Genomic DNA, 19,474 nt, shown 5'->3' with positions numbered 1-19,474 from the left:
CTGCTGAACATTGTTGAACGCCTGCTTCAACAGCTCCAGGTGAGGTGGGCACAGGGAGAACTGAGATGGCCGACCCGTTGGCCAGAGGGCCCCTTCCTGGGGGGCGTGGACCCATGGGGGCAGCTCCCCACCCCTCCAGGGCCCTCCCTCAGAGCTTGCTGGGCCGTGTTCTCTGATGGCTCTTGGGTGGCAACTCACCATCCACTGAAGACGGCTGTTTTTCCCAAATCCCCTCTATCAGTTGGAGCAGGACTATGTAATAGGTGAGCAAGGGGGGTGGGGGGTAGTGTTGATCAAGATCGACAGAGTAACACACCAGGTGGCCTCCATGGCCTGCAAGTGGACCCTGAAGACAGTTCCCAAAGTGTCTCGAATGCTGCCCGCAGTTGGTGGAACTTTGGAGGAGGGCTTTGACTGTGGCAGGAAGGAGGACGTAATGGTGCAGGGGCTGCAGATGAGATGAGGCCACATATAGCATGGGCTCGGGGCTGGGGCACTGGGGCAGGCTTTAGGCGGACGGCCAGGCCTGTGGGAGGAAGGACCGGAACTCAGCAGGGCCTGGGTTCTTGTCCCTCAGGGGTGGCTGCTGGGCCAGACCATTGTCACGACCAGCTGGTCAGGCAGTGTTTCATCTTGGAGTGATGGTCTGGGAGGCCACACCCCTGGGGCCTCCGGAAGAAGCGAGAGCCTGAGGGAGGCGTGAACACACTGGTAGTGGAGGCCCGCCATGTGGGCACAGCCAGGACCCCTTGGGCCCTACCGTTCCCCAATGGGCAGGAATAGCACTTATGCCCCCTGTCCAGTGGGAGGACCTGAGAGGGTGTCTGGATTCAGCTCATTTGAGCTGAGGGCTCCGATGCCGAGTCCTTGAAGGGAGCTGAGATCCCTCCTTTGTAACCGTGCCTTCGTGTTGCAGAGCCTGGACAGCCCAGAACTCAAAGCTATCGTCCACGACCTGCTGACCACGGTGGAAGAGCTGTGTGATCAAAATGAGTTCCACGGCTCGCAGGAGAGATACTTTGAGCTTGTTGAGAGATGTGCAGACCAGAGGCCTGTAAGATCACCTCTCTTTCCAACACAGTGGGCCTTTGGTGCTTGGGCAAGAGGGTGGTTTAGGTCAGGCTGCTGGGGGAGGGGAGGGGCTGCTCAGCTCCCGGAGGTCTGGCGGCAAGTTTTCCGTGAGTTTGAAGTAAAAACCTTGGCAGGCTTCTGCTCCCCTGGGATTTGTGCTCCAGCAGAGAAGTCAGCCGTGCCGTCAGGAGGCTGAATGCGTGTGGGTCTGTGAGAGCACATCACAGCCTAAGCATCTGTTTCCTCCCACCTGTGCGGAGGGAGGGGCCATTTGGCTTCATGCTCAGCATATCTGCTCCGCGAAAGGCAGGCAGTCCTGGTGCCAGAAGGGCTCAGCCTGATGCAAGGCTTTTATGTGGGTTTTATTTTTTATTTCTTTATTTTGGCTGTGTTGGGTCTTCGTTGCTGCACGCAGGCTTTCTCTAGTTTCGGCAAGCGGGGGCTGCTCACTGCGGTGGCTTCTCGTTGCAGAGCATGGGCTCTAGGCGGGTGGGCTTCAGTAGTTGCAGCAAGTGGGCTCTGTAGTTGTGGTGTGCAGGCTCTAGAGCGCAGGCTCGGTAGTTGTGGCACACGGGGTTAGTTGCTCCACGGCATGTGGGATCTTCCTGGACCAGGGCTTGAACCCATGTCCCCTGCATTGGCAGGCGGATTCTTAACCACTGTGCCACCAGGGAAGTCCATTATGTGGGTTTTAAATGAATCTTCACTGCTGTCAGCAGGGCCTTTATCGTGTGGGCTCCCTACCTGGGCCTCGGAGTGGCTGGTCTCTTGGGCCAGCAGCATGGGGCCATATTTATCAAAAAACCTCTGGAAGGGCAGGGCGGCTCATTCACTCCAGGTCTTTCTTCTTTTGACAGGAGTCCTCCCTCTTAAACTTAATAACCTACAGGGCTCAGTCAATCCATCCAGCAAAGGATGGCTGGATTCACAACCTGCAGTTACTGATGGAGAGATTTTTCAGGTAGGCAGCCTCTGGAGGCCCACCTGACCCTGTGTCTGCACTGCAGGCAGGACAGTGAGAGTTAGCACTTTCCTCTCCGATTCTTGAAAATGACAGTTCACATTGAGCAAGAAAGGGTTTGTCTTCCAGAGGACAGGGTCCTCTGAGGCCTCTGTGCTTACTCCCTCCTGTGGAGTGGTCATCTAGAAAGAGGCCATCTCTGAGGGCCAGGTTCTCTGCCCCTTTACCCCATTCTTGGTCTGGATGTTGCCGAGCTGGGCCACACGTGGGGAGGATCTGGAGTCAGTCTTGCCTGACACGGAGGCGGGTGGGTCTGGGGGCTGGGTCCCCAGGGAAGCCATTGGAGGTTGGGCTGCTCGGGCTGGGGGAGGGTGAGGCCGGTGGCTCGTGCACCCGCCCAGCCCCAGCAGGTGTGCCCCTCCCCCCAGGAACGAATTGCGCAGTGCTGTGCGTATCAAGGTGCTGGACGTCCTGTCCTTCGTGCTGCTCATCAACAGGCAGTTCTATGAGGTGTGTATCCGTGCCGGCGCGGGAGCCCTGGAGCAGCAGGTGCGAGGGTGGCCTCCACGAGCCATGCGGGGCGATGCTCACCCGAGAGGCAGCGCATGGCCCTTTCAGGGCACTGGGACCTGGGGTCTGCCAGCGCCTCTCTGTGGCAGGCTTTGTTTCCTCATTCATCCCTCCCTCCCTCCCTTCCTTGGTGCCTTCTGCCAGGCCTGTGGCTGAGCGGCCAGGATGGCATAGTCCCTGCCCTCAGGAAAACAGTCTTGCGTGAGGACATTTTCTTTTTATTTTTATAATCACACTCATTCTCCGGGCTCTGGGCTGATCACCAGATGCCAGGGTGGTGGCAGCCCCGACCAACCTCTCTACTGCATTTCTTCCCCTCCAGTCCATCCTTCACTAGGTTTGCAGCCAGGGCCTGTCCTTCTTTCAGAAACGGCAGCGGCCCCTGCCCACTGGGCTCTCTTCTCCGAGAGGTGTGCTCATGCTCTACATCTCCCCTCGTTTCCCAGCACCTTCCTCACCGAAGCCTCACTGGAATGCCTCGTATCCCTAGGACCTGCCCACCCCTCCTACCCTCTCAGCCTTCCCTTTCCCTGCATCTCTGTCCCTTGGAATTCATTCTTTTTCAGAGTCCAGCTCAGTGCTGCCTCTTTTAGGAAGCCCTCTGGGTTCTTGAGTCCCTTGTGTTGGGGTCGCTCTCGTCCTGCTCTCTGCTCCTGTAGCGCTTTGTACCTGCTTCCGTGAAAGCGCTTGTCCTGCTGCCCCGTTATAGTGGGCTCTGTGATGTCGGGACGAGGTCTCTCTATCCCCAGGGCACACACGCAGAGAGCTCTCCACATGGGATCCTTCTTAATTGTGATATTGAATGACAGAGAGGGAGCGGGGACATTCACTGCTGCATCACATCTGAGTCTGAGCCCGTGGGCCATGCCCCGGCTGGGCCAACGTGTAGTTGTCATCATTCTCCTGAGCCGAGGGGACGCACAGAGTGCCCTGGAAGAGGCCTGGGCCTCTCAGGCGCTCACACACCCCGCCGCCGTTGTCCCAAGTCTTTAACGACGTGTTAGGTGAGTTTTGGCCGTGGCCAGTGGCTCACCTGGCTTCTCTTGTGCTTGGTGCAGGAGGAGCTGATCAACTCAGTGGTCATCTCACAGCTCTCCCACGTCCCGGAGGATAAAGACCACCAAGTCCGAAAGCTGGCCACCCAGTTGCTGGTAGATCTGGCTGAAGGCTGCCACACCCACCACTTTAATAGCCTGCTGGACATCATTGAGAAAGTGAGAGCCGCTCGGGCCTGGGGCTTGGGGCGCCTGGGCTGCCATTGGGACCCCTCTCTGTGGCAGAGCCCAGCGGACAGCAATGTTCTTTGGACCCGCTGTCTCCGTTCTCTGCAGGGAGACTGCCTGGGTCTCCCCGAGATGGGGTTCCCTCCTAGTAGAGATGGGGCGGTGTTGGGAGGTCTGGCCGGGCCTGCTGCTGCTTGGCGCTGTCCTGCTGCTGTGCTGCCCAGGGGTCCTGGGACATGGCTCTGTGGCTTCAGGGGAGACTGGCTGGGGGTGGGGTTTGGACACATTGTCCTTCTGCACAGCCAGCATCCTTTTAATTTCAAAATGCATTGCAGTTTCTGAACCATGCCTTGGATGAGGGGAGTGCATCTTTCCTCTTGAAAAATAAAGGAGAAAGCATTTTTTGGTAGAAAATATCAGATCTGATGGTTGCTGCCTCAGGGAGCCCAGAGTTGGGAATTTAAATAGAGATCTTCTCTCTGTAGGTGATTGCCCGCTCCCTGTCTCCACCCCCTGAGCTGGAGGAAAGGGATGTGGTGGTGTACTCGGCCTCCTTGGAGGATGTGAAGACGGCAGTCCTGGGACTCCTGGTCATCCTTCAGGTGGGTCTCTGCATCTCATTGGAGTGCTGCTCTTTAGGGACCCATCCCCGAGGAGACCTGGGCACTCCCTGGGGTCTCAGAGGGCAGTCCGAGTGTGATACCAACTCCTCGTTACAGTGGGGGGACCAGGTCAGAGCCCTGACCAGGTCAGGGAAGGGTGGACAAGGCCCAGCCAGAGCCAGTCTGTGGGAAACACTCCCAAGCCAGTGCCAGAACCACCCCCTCAGGTCTCCCCACAGCCAATGAGGTGGGAAGGGCTGGTGTCCATTCTGGCCCCACGGTTGTTTGGTCTTTTTTGAATAGCTTTTTTGAGATGTAACTTACGTATCATACAATTCATCCGTTTAGAGTATATGATTCATTGGTTTTTGTTGTATTCATGGAGTTGTGCAGCCATCATTAGAGACATTTACCCCAAAGCAGCTCCATACCCATTAGCGGTCACTCCTTATTCTCACTTCAGCACCTCCAGCCCTTGGCAATCACTAATTCACTTTCTGTCTCTGAATTTGCTTATTTTGGGCATTTCATAGACATGGAATCACACAATATGTGACCTCATGTGTCTGGCATCTTTCATTGAGCATAATGTCTTCAAGGTTCACCCATGTTGTAGCGTGTGTCGGTACTTCATTTCTTTATATGGCTGAGTAATAGTTTATTGTACGGATAGACCATATTTTGCTTATCTATTCGTCAGTTGATGGACACTTGGGTCACTTCCACTTTTTGGCTGTTGTGAATCGTGCTACAGTGAACACTCACAAGTTTCTATGTGGACACGTGTTTCATTTCTCTAGGGGATCCACCTAGGAGTGGAATTGCTGAGTCAGCCGGTAACTCTGCTTAATCGTTTGAGGAACAGCCAGGCTGTATTCCACAGGACCTGCTCAATTTTACATTCCCAGCGTCAGTGGATGAGGCTTCCATTCTCTCCACATCCTCACTCACACTTCTTATTTTCTGTTTTTTTGATTATCACCATCCTAATGGGTATGAAATGAAATCTTACTATGGTTTTGATTCGCATTTTCCTAATGACGTTGAGCATCTTTCCATGTGCTGACGGGTTGTTTGTGTATCCTCTTTGGAGAAATGTCTGTTCAGATCCTTTGCCCTTTTTTTTTTTTTTTGGCGGTACACGGGCCTCTCACTGTCGTGGCCTCTCCCGTTGTGGAGCACAGGCTCCGGACGCGCAGGCCCAGCGGCCATGGCTTATGGGCCCAGCCGCTCCGCAGCATGTGGGATCTTCCTGGACTGGGGCACGAACCCGTGTCCCCTGCATCGGCAGGTGGACTCTCAACCACTGCGCCACCAGGGATTCCCTCTTTGCCCATTTTTAAACTGGTTTATTTGTCTTTCTCGAGTTGTAAGGGTTCTTTCCATACCCTGGATACAAGTCCTTCATCAGTCAGACAATTTGCACACATTCTCTGTTCCCAGTCATTCTCGCCACGTCGTGCTCGCTCTCCTGCGTGGTGGCTGGCTGTCCTCACACGCTCCCGGGCACCGCCTGGCTCCTGAGGCTTGCTGGAGCTGTGGACTTGTCCCTTTACGTCCCCAGCAGGGCAGCAATCAGGCTCTTCCACTGGCTACCCCCCTCGATCACTGACTTGCAAAGCATTGTGGTGTTATCTATACTTAAGGGCACCTGCCAGTATCAGTATTGTGTAAAATGTAATATTTGAATCAATTGGTTCATAAACTACTTCGTAAAATGTTGATAGTAGAACAGTTTCCGTCATGTTTATACGTGATGGACTTTTATTATCTGGTGTGGAAATTTAAAGTTTGATAAAAAGTGGACGGCACCTCCTTGGTGTCTTGTCCATAGCAGCCCCGTGCTCCCTATGCCCTGACTTGAGGGGTTGTGGGGAGGCCTGTGGCCTGGATGAACCCAGAAACCTATACGGATAATGAAAAAGAGATGGTCTGTTGCCCTCACTTGGAAGTCGAGCCCTGGCGACCCGGGGCCACAGAATTGAGCTGTTTCCTACTTGAGCAAAGTCCTGGGCCAGCCTGTTTTCATTTTTTGTAATTAAAAAGTAATATATATGTCTAGTTAAAACATGTGAACAGCATAAACGTAGCAAAAAGTTCGGTTCCCTCCTTTCTTCCCACCAAAATGGGCAGGCAGAGCAGCGGCTGCCCAAGTCCATGGGTGTCCTTCCTGAGATGCTTGTGCTTTGTCAAGTGTGGTGTCCAACTCCCTCCCCTGTCTCTTGTGTGTGTGTTTTGTTTTTTGTGGAAGGCAGGGATAATGCTTTTATGTTGTTTTTTTTTAATTAATTATTTTGTTTTTGGGGGCTGCGTCAGCTCTTTGTTGCGGCGCGCATGCTTCTCTCTAGTTGCGGCGCGTGGGCTTCTCTCTAGTTGTGGCGCGTGGGTTCCAGAGTGCGTGGGCTCTGTAGTTTGCAGCACACAGGCTCTCTGGTTGAGGCACACGAGCTCAGTTGTTGTGGCACATGGGCTTAGCTGCCCCACAGCATGTGGGATCTTAGTTTCCCGAGCAGGGATTGAACCCGTGTGCCCTGCATTTACCACTGGACCACGAGGGAAGTCCCTGTATTGTTTCTGAACCAAAGAGACACCACTTTGTTAATCATTTTTTTCTTTAAAAAGAATATCAATAAAAAATAAGTAAAATAAAATTCAAAAATTCAAAATAAATAAGTAAATAAAAGAACATCAGTGATACGTTTTTGAAGCACTGCTCTCCTCCAAGGCTCAGAGTACCACAAAGGGGACCCTTGGCTATAGCTGGGTCCCTTGGGTCCCTCCTGCCCCAGCACCACCCCATAACCCCTGTCCCCAAAACCAGGTTGCTGGCAGCACCGCGAACTCTCACACCTGGCCTCCCGTAGCCTCGCTTGTCAGGGAGGTGCTCTTGACCTTGCAGAGGTCAGGGAGACGGGCTCACCGTGGGGTTAATAACAGCCCCAGCAGGTAGGGGAATTATCCCCTTTATAACCCCTCACGAAGCACACCTCCCGCCTTGCTCTGCCCCTGGTTTCTCCCGCTTTGCCTCGTGGCGTTGAGAAGGTGCTCTGTTGGTGCACGTGGATCCTGTCATGCGTTGCTGTATTGTGTGCCATTGGGCAGGTTTCTCTGATTCATTAACCGATTCCCTGTTGATAACACAGATACGTGGCTGTTTCTGGTTTTTTGCCCTCACCAAGGGTGGGCGCATGTGGGTGTACCCGTGGGATGAAGCCCTGAAGCGGAGTTGGTGGCTTGAAGTGTTTGTACATTTTAAAGAATGGTGGGTGCGGCCAGTTACCTCCAAAGTGCTTGCCTGGCCTCTCCCCCCGGGCATCAAGGTGCTGACTCCCTGGCTGTAGTTTGGCCTCCTGCCCTTGCAGTGACCAGCACGCTCTCTCTGCAGACCAAGCTGTATGCCCTGCCTGCCAGCCACGCCACACGTGTGTATGAAACGCTTGTCAGCCATATCCAGCTCCACTACAAGCACACCTACACCCTGCCCATTGCCAGCAGCATCCGGCTGCAGGTATGTTCCATGGGGCACCCAGCAGCTGCATCCGGCCTGGTGAATGCAGTGGCTGCAGGCTGGAGAGGTGGCGGGGGGCCCGGGAGAGGTTTACAGCAGACTGTTCCCTCCTTAGCACCAGCTGTGGCTGCGTCCTCCCCAGGACCTGCTGCTTTTTCCTTTGCCTGTGGTCTGCATGCCTCTCAGGCACATGGCAGCCTGAGATGGGGGCAGAGAAAGGGAATTGCTCTGGAGCCCCAGACCCCTGGTGCCGCGGAGTCTGTTAGTGACTGACAGCGGGAGTGCAGGGCGGGCAGGGCATACTGGTTTGAGCTCCCACCATGGGAGCTGGCACCAGGATGAGCAGAGGGCACTGGGATGGAAGCTCCGGTCCCTTTCAGAGTGTCTGCCCAATGGGGAAGCCCCCTGTCATTTGGGGACCCCAGTTAAATGACCCACCAATAGCTGGGGGAAGCGACAGTGTCCTGAGCAGAGCTCTGCTGTCTATACCGGGGCCATGCAATGGTGCCTGGGCAGGTGCAATATGTCCACTCCCGCTGTTGCCCCGGGTGTGAGAGGCTGCCGTGTTGCCCAGCTTTTGTGGGAATGTCGCAGCCTCCATGGGCTCTGAGGGAGGAGGCCGTGAGTGCCCGCGCCTCTCCGTCAGCACCACCATCTGCGATGAAGTCAGGGCGTGGTTGCTGTTAGCGCGGCAGCCTTTCCCGAGAGCTGTGCTGGTCTGCGTGGCCAGGTGTTGGCTTTCTCTCTGTTGGACCATGCCTCCTGCTCTCCGCAGGCTTTCGACTTCCTCCTGCAGCTGCGGGCCGACTCGCTGCACCGCCTGGGCCTGCCCAGCAAGGATGGGCTTGTGAGGTTCAGCCCCTACTGCGTCTGTGACTACATGTACGGTCCCGGGGCGGGTGGGGGGTGGGGAGCTCGCTGCCCAACGCCCTGGGGTGGTCCTGTGTCTGAGGGGAGGTCCCAGAGGCATCCTGAGCACAGCCCTGGGTTGGGGCTTGGGGCCTGCATCCGTCCTTAGCCTTGTGGAGCGGGAGCTCCGGCCTCAGTGCTTCTCCCACTTGCTTCCACAGGGAGCCAGAGAGGGGCTCTGAGAAGAAGGCTGGTGGCCCCCTGTCACCTCCCACTGGGCCCCCTGGCCCGGCACCTGCAGGCCCTGCCGTGCGACTCGGCTCGCTGCCCTACTCCCTGCTCTTCCGTGTCCTGCTGCAGTGTTTGAAGCAGGTGAGATGGTCAGACCCTCCGGCTGCATTAGGTCAGACCAAGCAGTGACTGGTGCTGCCCGGGGGCCACAGTTCTCTCACATTGGCAACCTTGGGAGGTTCGCTGCCCGTTTCTTGGTTGTCTGCCTCGAGGCTTCACAGAGGTTCCGTAGCCGTGTGTTGAGCGCCTGCTGTGTGTGGTGCATCACCGGAAGCTGGGTGCGGAGCCGAAGAGACGTTCCTTCCTCCAGGAGGTGGTTTTGGTACAAGAGTGAGGTATATTGACAAATAACTGGATTGTAGGATGGGGTGTGCCTTGGGAGGAGGCACCAACAGGCTGTGTGGGACGGAAGCAGGGGGTGCCGTCACATCTGGTTGGGGGCATGGCGAGGGGCAGGTGAGGGCAGTCTTGAAAGAGGGGGAAGATTCCAGCGGCAGGAGTAAGCAAAGCCTGGAAGTAGGGGAGGTAAATTCCCTGTGGCGGGAGGTGGAGGAGCTTAGGCCTGTTCCCCAATGGGGCAACGAGGGAGGAGGGTTGGTCAGCAATGTGCCGCAGGCGGGGCTGGGCAGCCCGGAATAGGCTGGGGGGCACTCCTGGGGGCCACGGGTGGGGAAGCAGAGCTGGATGGAGAGGCGGTATCAGGTTCCCCGGAGGTACCGGGGTTTGGCATTAAAGGGGTTTGTCGGAGATTTCCTGTGAGTCTCAAGGTCTCCGTGTCACAGGTGGGATCTGGAGAAAGGCTTTTAGGACTCCTGGCCATTGGTGTAGTTTATGGGCAGTGGTCACCCCAGTGGAGATTGGGAGGGCTCACCAGGGAAGGTCCTTGCAGGCCACAACCCTGTCCTCGATGCTGTGGCTTTGGGTCAACTTTGGTCCTGTGGCAGGTAGGTGGGCTCATGGATCGTTGAGGAATACTTGCTTCTCTTTAAGCTAGTACAGTAGCTGCTTTCCAGATCCATCTTCATTGTGCTCTGGGCGGGCATCGTCAGAGCCCCTTGGGTCCAGTGCCCTTGGTAGGCCGTCCTTGGATCACCGTTGGGAAGGTGGGGAAGATGGAGCCGGCGTGCAAAAGTTCCAGGTCCTGCTGAGAGGAGACGGGTGGTGCTGCACTGGGCCTCCTGCCCTGCCTGGCGTTTGGAGGCAGCGGCCGCCGTCCAGGGCTGACTTTTCTCTGAGCAGCATCTGCTCCCCGAGCTGCAGGGACTGAGGGCCCAGGCTTGTGTGGAGAACAGGAGAGCAGGTCTGAGGCCTCGCTGCTGTCCAGATCAAGCTTCCAACCCTGAGACCCCGTCTTCCCTGTTCCTGCAGGAGACTGACTGGAAGGTGCTGAAGCTGGTGCTCAGCAAGCTGCCCGAGTCTCTGCGCTACAAGGTCCTCATCTTCACCTCCCCGTGTAGTGTTGACCAGCTATCTGCCGCCCTCTGCTCCATGGTGCGCCTTCCGCTTTGGGCCTTTCCTGCATCGTGCACAGCGGGTCCGCGGCCTATGTGGTGGGTGGGGCCACAGCATAGTTCCTCAGCTCTGAAAGACTGAGGCCTGGGAGGCAAACTTGTTTCCCTCAGAGGCTCGGACCCCGGCTAGAGTGCAGATGGTGCCTCTGGGAGCCTGTCCTCCCATCCCAACTCTCAGGTAGAGGATTGGGGGCCTCAGTGAAGGGCTCGAGTGTGCAGGACTGAGCAGGGTCTTAACTCCTTCCCCCCTCCTCCCTGGGGTCTGTCGCCCTGGCGGATCAGTGGGCAGCCTCCCGCTTCTCTGAGAAGGCAGAATCCTGGCTAGAACAGGAAGTAGGAAGGTCCTTGGGCTTTGACCTCTTCTCCCACTGGGCCTACATTCTCAGGGGCCACCCCGTGCCCCCTGCCCACCCAGCTTGACCCAGCTGCCGGGCAGGGCTTCACATCTGGCCCTTGGCTGTTAGCTTTCAGGTCCCAAGACCCTCGAGCGGCTCCGAAGCACCCCAGAAGGATTCTCCAGAACCGACCTGCATCTTGCTGTGGTTCCCGTGCTGACAGCGTTAATTTCTTATCATAACTACTTGGACAAAACCAGACAGGTACCAGATGGGAGTGGGTTGGTTGAGCTTTGAAAGCCTGGTCCCCAGGATGCTTGCTTCAGCCAAAGGGGCCCAGCGTTTTCCTCCTAACGGGTGGCTATTGGGCCAGGGTGAGGGCAGCTGGCTCTGCTTCCCTATGTGGCCAGTGCACCCCTGCCAGCTGGCCCAGCTTGGAACTGCAGACGTTTGAACTCACTGGTGCTCCTGAGTTGTCTCAGGGAGGAGTGGGCTTAATGAAATGCTTGAATATACCCTCTCCACACATATGCAGTGCCATTTTCTTTCTAAGGAGCTTTGCCTGGCTTGTCCTTGCTACAGTGTTAGGATAGGTGCTGAGCCGCTTGGTGGCGCCGAGCCTGTTTTGAGAGGCATAGCAGGCGGGCAGAGGGCCCCCCCTCCACCTACCTCCAACTCTGTCATCAGGTGCAAAAAGCACACGCAGTAATGCCTGTTTTCTTAATTCTGCACTGCTGGGTGGGAGGCCTGCAATGGACCATCACCTTTACTTTCTCTTTAAATTCCTGATAGTTTTGTCACTCTGCCCTCATCAATCAGGGAACAGAAGTCTTAGGGAGCTCAGGTAGCCCACTCAAGGCCACAGCAAGGCGAGAGGCCTAAACTCAGACTCAGTCCTATTTGGGTGGTGAGCCCATGCTCTTGATCAAAGTGCTGTTGGAAACTCACACTCGACTTGCCATCCCCCACCTCACTGCCCACCCCGACTCCTGGGGTGAGTGTGAGCTCCAGCTCCTCCTGTGTAGCCTGGCCTGGTTCTCACTGGCTGTGCTACAAAGGGGCTGAAGGTTCCCCGAGAACCCTCAAGGCCCAAAGTGTTTCTGAGGGGTGGGGCTGGCTGCAGGAAATCAGAATCATCCACAGGGCCTTAAGCTACCAGGTGGTTTGCCCAAGGTTGTGGCCTGAGATGGCACTTGTCTCCTGCTGGGCACAGCTGAGCCATCTTTATGGGGGACTCTGTCCAGGGTTGGTGTGGGCCCGGCGGCCTTGCTGTGTTAGGCAGATCCTCCCCTTGCCAAAAGGCCAATCAGTTGGGGATTCCAGAACCAAGGGGATGATGAGCCCAGCGTGTCCTGGCTCCAGGGTGGGCTGGGGACCTGGGACCCCGCCTTTGTGGGGGTGTGGGGAGGTGTCAGGAAGACCTTGACCAGACCAGCCTTGCTGTCCCCTTGGCTCAGGTGGGGTCAGCTGCTGGTGGCTCTGCCGCTTAGGCGCCTGAGACCTGGGATAAGGCACTTGGCCTTTCTGAGTCTTGGTCTTCTCCTCCATAGAACATTCTGGAGTGGGAGAGGGGAGACCAGGCCCTGGCTCACCAGAACGGCTCTCTATGAGCAGGGACAGGGCACAGAGGGCCAGCCTGTGGTGGGCCTGGTCTGAGGCATCCATGTTGTCCCACAGCGGGAGATGGTGTACTGCCTGGAGCAAGGCCTCATCTACCGCTGCGCCAGCCAGTGCGTGGTGGCCCTGGCCATCTGCAGCGTGGAGATGCCTGACATCATCATCAAGGCGCTGCCTGTCCTGGTCGTGAAGCTCACGCACATCTCAGCCACGGCCAGCATGGCCATTCCACTCCTCGAGTTCCTGTCGAGTAAGCATCTGTGGCTTCGCACGTGTGTATCTGGGTGTGTGTGAGTGAGGTGGACCTTGAGTTTGGGGCTGCGCCTTGCCTGAAGTAACTCGTGCTGCCTTCTCAGACCTCACCTTGGCTGCCTGTAGGCACGCTGTGCTCCGTGGGCCTTTGTACCTTCTGCCCCTGTGCTTTGAACGCTTTCCTTCTTGGCCTTCGAGTGGCTGGCTTCTTGCCTCTTCTCAGTGTCAATTTAAACGGCACAGAGCCTCCTGTTGCCTGACCTTGGTCCCTACTCGGCCTGGCTCTTAGAGCCTCCTCTCTGTCCCCCCTCAGCACACACTACAACTTGGAGGGGCTCTGCTCACCCCTCAGGTTGTGACGTCCAGGAGCTCGGGGTACCCCACTCGCCCCTTCCTTCCCAGTACCTCATGCATGTCTGGCCCTCAGCAGGCCCTCAGTCGTGTGGACAACAGGAGCAGGCAGGGCTTTGTTTCTGTAAAGGGCCACGTGTGATATGTCTTGGCTGCCTGTTCTTTTTGCTTACAACTTTTTGAAAAGGTAGAAACCATTCTTAGCTCACAGGTCATAAAGTGAGGCCACTGGCTGGATTGAGCCTAGGGACCATAGTTTGCCAGCCCTTGGAGTAGAGAGCCGAGGCCCAGGGGCAGGGGAAGGTCATGTTTGGGTGGGTTGTGACCTTCACTGCTTTGCCGCCTTCTTGGGTCGGAGTAGCTGCACTGGCTTTTTAGACACATAGCACAGGACTCTGGCAACCCCTGCCCTGCTGTGGCCGTGGGCCCGTCTTTGCCAGGCCCATCTGGGCTCCCTCACTGGCTGTCTCCTGGTGTTGCAGCTCTGGCCAGGCTGCCTCAGCTCTACAGGAACTTTGCAGCAGAGCAGTACGCCAGTGTGTTTGCCATCTCCCTGCCGTATACCAACCCCTCCAAGTAAGTGCTGCCGTGTATCCCTATGAGACCCTGCCCCTCCTGGTTGTGGCCCAGGCCAGCTGGAGGCCTCTGCTTGCTGGAGGCCAGGCCTCTCGGAGTAGAAAGCCACACAGGCTCCCTGTGGCCATAGCACCTCTGATCTGCACCCCCAGCTCCTGGCTCATTTCCCTCGGATGCCATGCTGGACCTCCAGCACTTCTCTTCTTGTCGCAGGTTCAATCAGTACATTGTGTGCCTGGCCCATCACGTTATAGCCATGTGGTTCATTAGGTGCCGCCTGCCCTTCCGGAAAGATTTTGTTCCTTATATCACTAAGGTAAGCCAGCGGAGGCCGCATCCCTTGTTAGGGCTGGGACCTGCTTTGCCGCTGGCTCACCATGGCTGGATCCAGGGTGACAGGCAGGGGAGAGAGAGGTGGGGCGCCACTGGGACACAATTCTGCCACCCTTGTCCTGGGCCTGTAGCTCATCCCAGGCTCACAGTGTACCTGGGCTGGCAGGTGTGGAGGGAAGAAGCCTGTGGGTGCCTGGAGGGCCAGTGCCTTCTGGCCTGCGGCTCAGGTCTGCTCCACTCTGCCAGGGTCTGCGCTCCAACGTTCTCCTGTCTTTTGATGACACCCCTGAAAAGGACAGCTTTAGAGCACGGAGCACCAGTCTCAATGAGAGGCCCAAGAGGTGCGGGGCCTGGGTGGGCGGGCCTGGTGTCAGTGGGGCAGGGCAGGCCTGCAAGCTGTGGCCTGTGGCCGGCATGGTGCGTACGGGCTGGGGCTGAGGGCATGCCCTGCGCAGACCGTGCTGGGCTCCAAAGTGCCCTCGGGTTGTGAAGCAGGGCGGGGCCTGAGAAGGCTGCGAACACCCCACACGTGGCTGGAGAGGCCAGCGCTGCTCCTCAGCAAGCCAGTTGCTGTGGCCTGCGGTGTTGTGGAGCCTGCGTGCTGGGTCGTGGCCAATCCTGCCTGGGTGACGGGCGAGTACAGATTTGCTGAGTTGGAGATTGAGGTGCTAGTTCTAGGGCGTCAGGTTTTGGGACTGACTCCGCTGAACGAGCCCAGGGTTGCATCAGGGCAGCTGACTCCTGAGAAGCCAAACACCTGGCCTGGATGGGAGGATCCAGGGTCCACAGATGCCCAGCCTCGGGCCAGGGTGGCCTGTCACCTGAGCTCTCGCCCAGCCCATTGCTAATGGGGGACATGCTCTTCTTCATCACAGCCGCTTTCGCCAAATCTGAGAAGAGCCATGCTAGGCCTTGTGGTTTCATTTGCATTTCATTTGAACGGCTGCCCCCCTTCCTGTCCCCCACCTTCCTGTCCAAGCTTTTTTGGCTCTCCCTAGGTGGGAATACGGCATTTTCCAGAATGACCACGTCAGTGTGACCTAAGTCAGAAGCTGTTCTCTCAAGGTCCTGGTGGCTGGGGGCCGGGGCCTTGAGCTAAGAACTGACCTCTTTTTGAGCTGTGACCTTCGGGGCCTTAGCACCTGTTCCCGAGCGGGTGGGTGGGACACCTGGTCAGCACAGCCTGGAATCTGCCGTGCGATGCGGTCCACACACATTTTGTTTGTACTAATGTTCTTTGTTTTGGTATCATGCGTGAAGCCTTACTTTTTCTGTCATGTTTACAAGATGTATTTTCATGCATTTTTGTTTTCTGTTTCTTCCCCCTGCTAACTGGCCTCTGGCATGGTTTTTTGTTCATCTCACCCGCGGGCTCTCCATCCTGACCCTGTGGCCTGTGACCTTTCCTCCTCATCCCTCCAATGGCTTGTTTTCCCTTCCCGGGAGCTGGGCTCTCTGGGGCTTGGGCCTTCCTTCCTCACCTGGTAGTTTGAGGATAGCCAGACCCCCCAAACAAGGCTTGAATAACTCTCCACCTGTGAAAGAATTCAAGGAGAGCTCTGCAGCCGATGCCTTCCGGTGCCGCAGCATCAGTGTGTCTGAACATGTGGTCCGCAGGTAGTGGGCTTTGTTGGGTGGGGGGCTCAGACCCTGGAGCTTGGCCCGTGAAGTGGCGCTGCCAGGCGGGAGCACCTGGGTGGTGGTGCATGGGGCTGCTTGCATGACCTCATCTCCTGCCCATGCCCTCCCTGGCCAGAACTGGAGGAGAGCCCAAGTGGCAGCCCTCAGGCCACAGGGGCCCGTCCTGCCAAGCCCTGCCCTTGGGCCCGGGGAGCCTGGTGGAGAGGGGTGGAAAGGTTGCATTCTGTCACCAAGGCTCGTATGGGTGCGGGCTGGCTGCACAGCTTACTCAGAGGCCGGCCTGGGAGCCTAAAGCAGGGTGACCACCATGAGATAGAGGGTGTCCAGTGGCAGCGCCCACAGGCCTGTCCCTGGTGGTCAGGGGCCTTTGCAAATGAAAGCAGCGCCCATGCAGGTCAGGTGGGGACACACTCTCCAGGGTTCGGCTTTTCTTTCATATCCTCTTTAGTGGGCTTTCTTCTTGAGCTTTTTTTCTAGAAAAGGTCTGTTTTCTGTTGTAGCTGAGAGGGAATGGGGGCTTTTGTGTAGGTCAGTGGGCTGGGGGCCAGCCTGCGAGAGGCCAGGCAGGGGAGGCCTGGCCTCTCCAGGGGTGCAGTCTCATCAGTTCTCCCTGCTGTGTCCGGGTGCAGGTGTGGGCTCTGGAGGGGGGAGGGTTATTGCTTCGTGCCGACAGGCCAGGCTGCACTGTCTCCTCACCTGAAAGCTCCTTCAGGCCTCAGTGTCCCACAGCTCGGAGACCCACCCCCTTGCTGACGCCTGACTGGGGCTCCAGCCTCAGGCTGGCTTCCACTAAGTGGGGTTTGACTTGGTGGGGAGCTGGGGTTGGGGAGTGGTCAGTGAGGCTCTCCTTTCAGCTCTTTTCCAACAAATTCTTTATCATGAGCAAAACTCGGCAAAGGGAGTATGAAATTTGTATCAGAGTGAAACCTGCACAAGCCCCTCCTCCTGGTCACTGGGGCAGGGCTGGGGCAGCCCAAGTGTGTGGGTGAAGAGCCTCACACAAAGCCCAGACCCTTCCTGTCCTCCATGGGAGGTGGCCCTGTGGGCAGAATGCAATCTTTGTCTGTGTGTCCTGTGGTCTCCGTGTCTCTGCATGACTACACTGTTCTGCCACAAAGCCATCACCTGACTCTTCTGTGCTTCGGTGAGGGGACAGCCTGTCTCTCCCCATCTCCTAAGCCTCTGCTCCGATGAGCGGGCCTGGGTCTCTCCCATGAGCCCCTGTCTGCCCACCCCCTGGGATGATGTGTCCACTTGGTTTGCCAAGCTGTGGCTCGACTGGCCACACGCCCTGGCGGGTCTTTCTGAGTGCAGCCCTCTCAGCACCTGCATGCCTTGAGCTTTGGCCCCGGTGGTAGATGGCTCGGCCCCCACCTGGCACTCTGACCTCGCCGTGGCTCCTCCCTCCAGCAGGATCCAGACATCTCTCACGAGCGCCAGCTTGGGGTCTGCAGATGAGAACTCAATGGCCCAGGCTGACGACAACTTGAAAACTCTCCACCTGGAGCTCACAGAGACGTGTCTGGACATGATGGCCAGATACGTGTTCTCCAACTTCACGGCGGTCCCCAAGAGGTGCGAGTCGGGCTCCAGGACTGGGGCAGGGCCGGAGGGCAGGGCCTAGCTTTTCTTTTATGACTGCACTTGGTCAAAGGGGCAGCAGGAGTGGCACATGGGACTCCTTCCTGCGGGTGAGGTATTGACCAACACTCCTATGCTTTCAGGTCCCCCGTGGGAGAGTTCCTCCTGGCAGGTGGCAGGACCAAAACCTGGCTGGTTGGGAACAAGCTTGTCACCGTGACGACGAGCGTGGGGACTGGGACCCGGTCTCTGCTGGGCCTGGACTCAGGAGAGCTGCAGGGGGGCCCAGAGTTGAGGTGACCACCTTTCTGCCCCTGCCTGCCTGGCCTTGATGGTGGCTGTCCTGAGCCCAGGCCTGCATGAGACAGTGTCATGCAGGCCTGGAGCCCCTGGAATACCTTGGTTACACTCTGTGGGGACCCTTCTGTCCTCAGCTCTGACCCCAGTGTGCACGTGAGACAGACAAAGGAGGCACCAGCCAAGCTGGAGTCCCAGGCTGGGCAACAGGTGTGCCATGGAGCCCGGGACCGGGTCCGCTCCATGTCTGGTGAGCCTCTGCCCACCCTGCCTCCCTCCTGGGTGCCTCTGCAAGTCCCTGTGCTCAGGAAGGTCCTGGGAGCTGAGGATCAAGGTGGCTGGCTTTAGGCCTGCTCCAGTTTCTGAATAACTAGAGTGCTGTCTGTGGGCCCTTGTCACAGAGTTGGGGCGTGGGGGGACATGACCTGTGCAGCTGTGGCACGAGGCCCACTTGCCGCTGGGGCCCTGTTCTCGTGGTCAGTGTTATGAGCCCTCAGCAGTCCTGGCCCTCAGCCCAGCTCACCCCTGGAGCTTTTTACTCTGCTGTAGCTGAAATGAGCCATGGTCTGACTATGGGACAGGTGATGGGGGCCCTTCCTGCTGCCCTGGGTCCGCCAAGGCCGATACTGACACTGGAAGCGTGCCATGCCTGGGGATGGCCGAGCTGCCTCTGGGCACTAGCTCAGGGCTTGGCCAGCCCAGGCCCCAGGTGGAGCAGCCAGGCCTTGCCAGTGGCTTTTCCACTGGGCGGTGGTGGTCACCAGCCCTCCTGCTCTCCTCCTCAGGGGGCCATGGCCTTCGAGTTGGTGCCTTGGATGCTCCAGCCTCCCACTTTCCTGGCAGCCCCACTTCCCCAGGCTCACAGACTGCTCCAGCCAGCAAGCCCGAGAAAGCCTCAGCCAGCACCCAGCTACCGGCACAGAAGGAGAAGACAAACCTGGCGGCTTACGTCCCCCTGCTGACCCAGGGCTGGGCGGAGATCTTGGTCCGGAGACCCACAGGTACCCCAGGGGTGGACCTGCGCTCAGCTGGCCTGGGCCGCTGTCAGCCCATAGTGTGGGACAGTTACATAAAGGCTCTGGACACACAGGAACCAGTGGCAGGCAGACTGGGCCACGGGAGCAATTTGGAGGTGACTTTTGAGCTGAGTCCCCAGAGAGGAACAGTGAGGGGAGGCCCCATGGCTAAGTGAGGAAAGGGTCTGTCCTGGTCTGCTCAGGCTGCCATAACGAAGCACCACAGACTGGACAGCTTAAACAACAGAATTTATTTCCTCCCAGCCCTGGAGCCTGGAAGTGCAAGGTTAGGTTGTCGGCAAGGCTTGTTTCTCCTATGGCCTCTCTCCTTGGCTTTTAGATGGCCGTCTCCTCACTGCATCCTCATGCGGTTGTCCCTCTGTGTCTTAATCTTGTTTCAGAGGTTAGGGCTCCAACACGTGAATTTGGGGGGAAACAACTCAGCCCACGACAGGGCCATTTCAGCCAAGGCCTAGAGCCTGGGAGGAATCTCAGGTGCAGTGTGGGGCCAGTGGTGACCGAGTGATGAGGAGAGGGATGGGGTGCTGGCCCCATGGATGCCTTGTGTGCTGGGCTGTGGGGCCGTGGGGGTCGGGGCAGGGAGAGGCTCCTCGTGTGTGTTAGCCCAGTCCTCCCGGTTCCTGTGAGGGAATGGCCATGGGGGAGGCAGGAAACCAGGTGGGCTGGGAGGAGGTGGACCGAGGTCAGATGAGATGCTGGGATGTGAGGCTGCTCAGTGAGGAAGGTCAAGTCCAAGCGTGGTCCTCTGTGCCTGGAGGGGAGAGTGGACAGAGCCCAGAAGCCTCTCTGAGCCCCACCCAGAACCCCCCTTTGGGCAGGAGTCTGCTGCACTGAGTTGCTGTGGCTGCTCCCCCTCTGGCCCTGAGCC

At 57.6% G+C, this 19,474-nt stretch overlaps 1 protein-coding gene across 1 annotated transcript in view; it reads left to right on the top strand.

Moving 5' to 3' along the window:
- TSC2 (TSC complex subunit 2) overlaps window positions 1-19,474 on the top strand; it is a 36,532-nt gene that overhangs the window by 8,800 nt on the left and 8,258 nt on the right. Inside the window, exons 11-30 of the mRNA XM_007453668.1 lie at window positions 1-39; window positions 917-1,054; window positions 1,929-2,032; window positions 2,461-2,542; window positions 3,661-3,816; window positions 4,311-4,427; window positions 7,813-7,935; window positions 8,711-8,817; window positions 9,006-9,156; window positions 10,444-10,566; window positions 11,051-11,185; window positions 12,599-12,788; window positions 13,624-13,717; window positions 13,931-14,033; window positions 14,297-14,391; window positions 15,539-15,667; window positions 17,102-17,266; window positions 17,416-17,568; window positions 17,707-17,819; window positions 18,355-18,570. Coding sequence (XP_007453730.1) covers window positions 1-39; window positions 917-1,054; window positions 1,929-2,032; window positions 2,461-2,542; window positions 3,661-3,816; window positions 4,311-4,427; window positions 7,813-7,935; window positions 8,711-8,817; window positions 9,006-9,156; window positions 10,444-10,566; window positions 11,051-11,185; window positions 12,599-12,788; window positions 13,624-13,717; window positions 13,931-14,033; window positions 14,297-14,391; window positions 15,539-15,667; window positions 17,102-17,266; window positions 17,416-17,568; window positions 17,707-17,819; window positions 18,355-18,570 — 2,533 coding nt within the window. The remainder of the gene's footprint in view (window positions 40-916; window positions 1,055-1,928; window positions 2,033-2,460; window positions 2,543-3,660; window positions 3,817-4,310; window positions 4,428-7,812; window positions 7,936-8,710; window positions 8,818-9,005; window positions 9,157-10,443; window positions 10,567-11,050; window positions 11,186-12,598; window positions 12,789-13,623; window positions 13,718-13,930; window positions 14,034-14,296; window positions 14,392-15,538; window positions 15,668-17,101; window positions 17,267-17,415; window positions 17,569-17,706; window positions 17,820-18,354; window positions 18,571-19,474) is intronic.

The sequence above is a fragment of the Lipotes vexillifer genome, unplaced genomic scaffold, assembly GCF_000442215.2.
Source record: "Lipotes vexillifer unplaced genomic scaffold, Lipotes_vexillifer_v1.1 scaffold914, whole genome shotgun sequence".
In the NCBI taxonomy this organism is placed as follows: Eukaryota; Metazoa; Chordata; class Mammalia; order Artiodactyla; family Lipotidae; genus Lipotes; species Lipotes vexillifer.
Note: the sequence above shows the minus strand (reverse complement) of the source record. Positions and strands in the feature narration are given on the sequence as shown.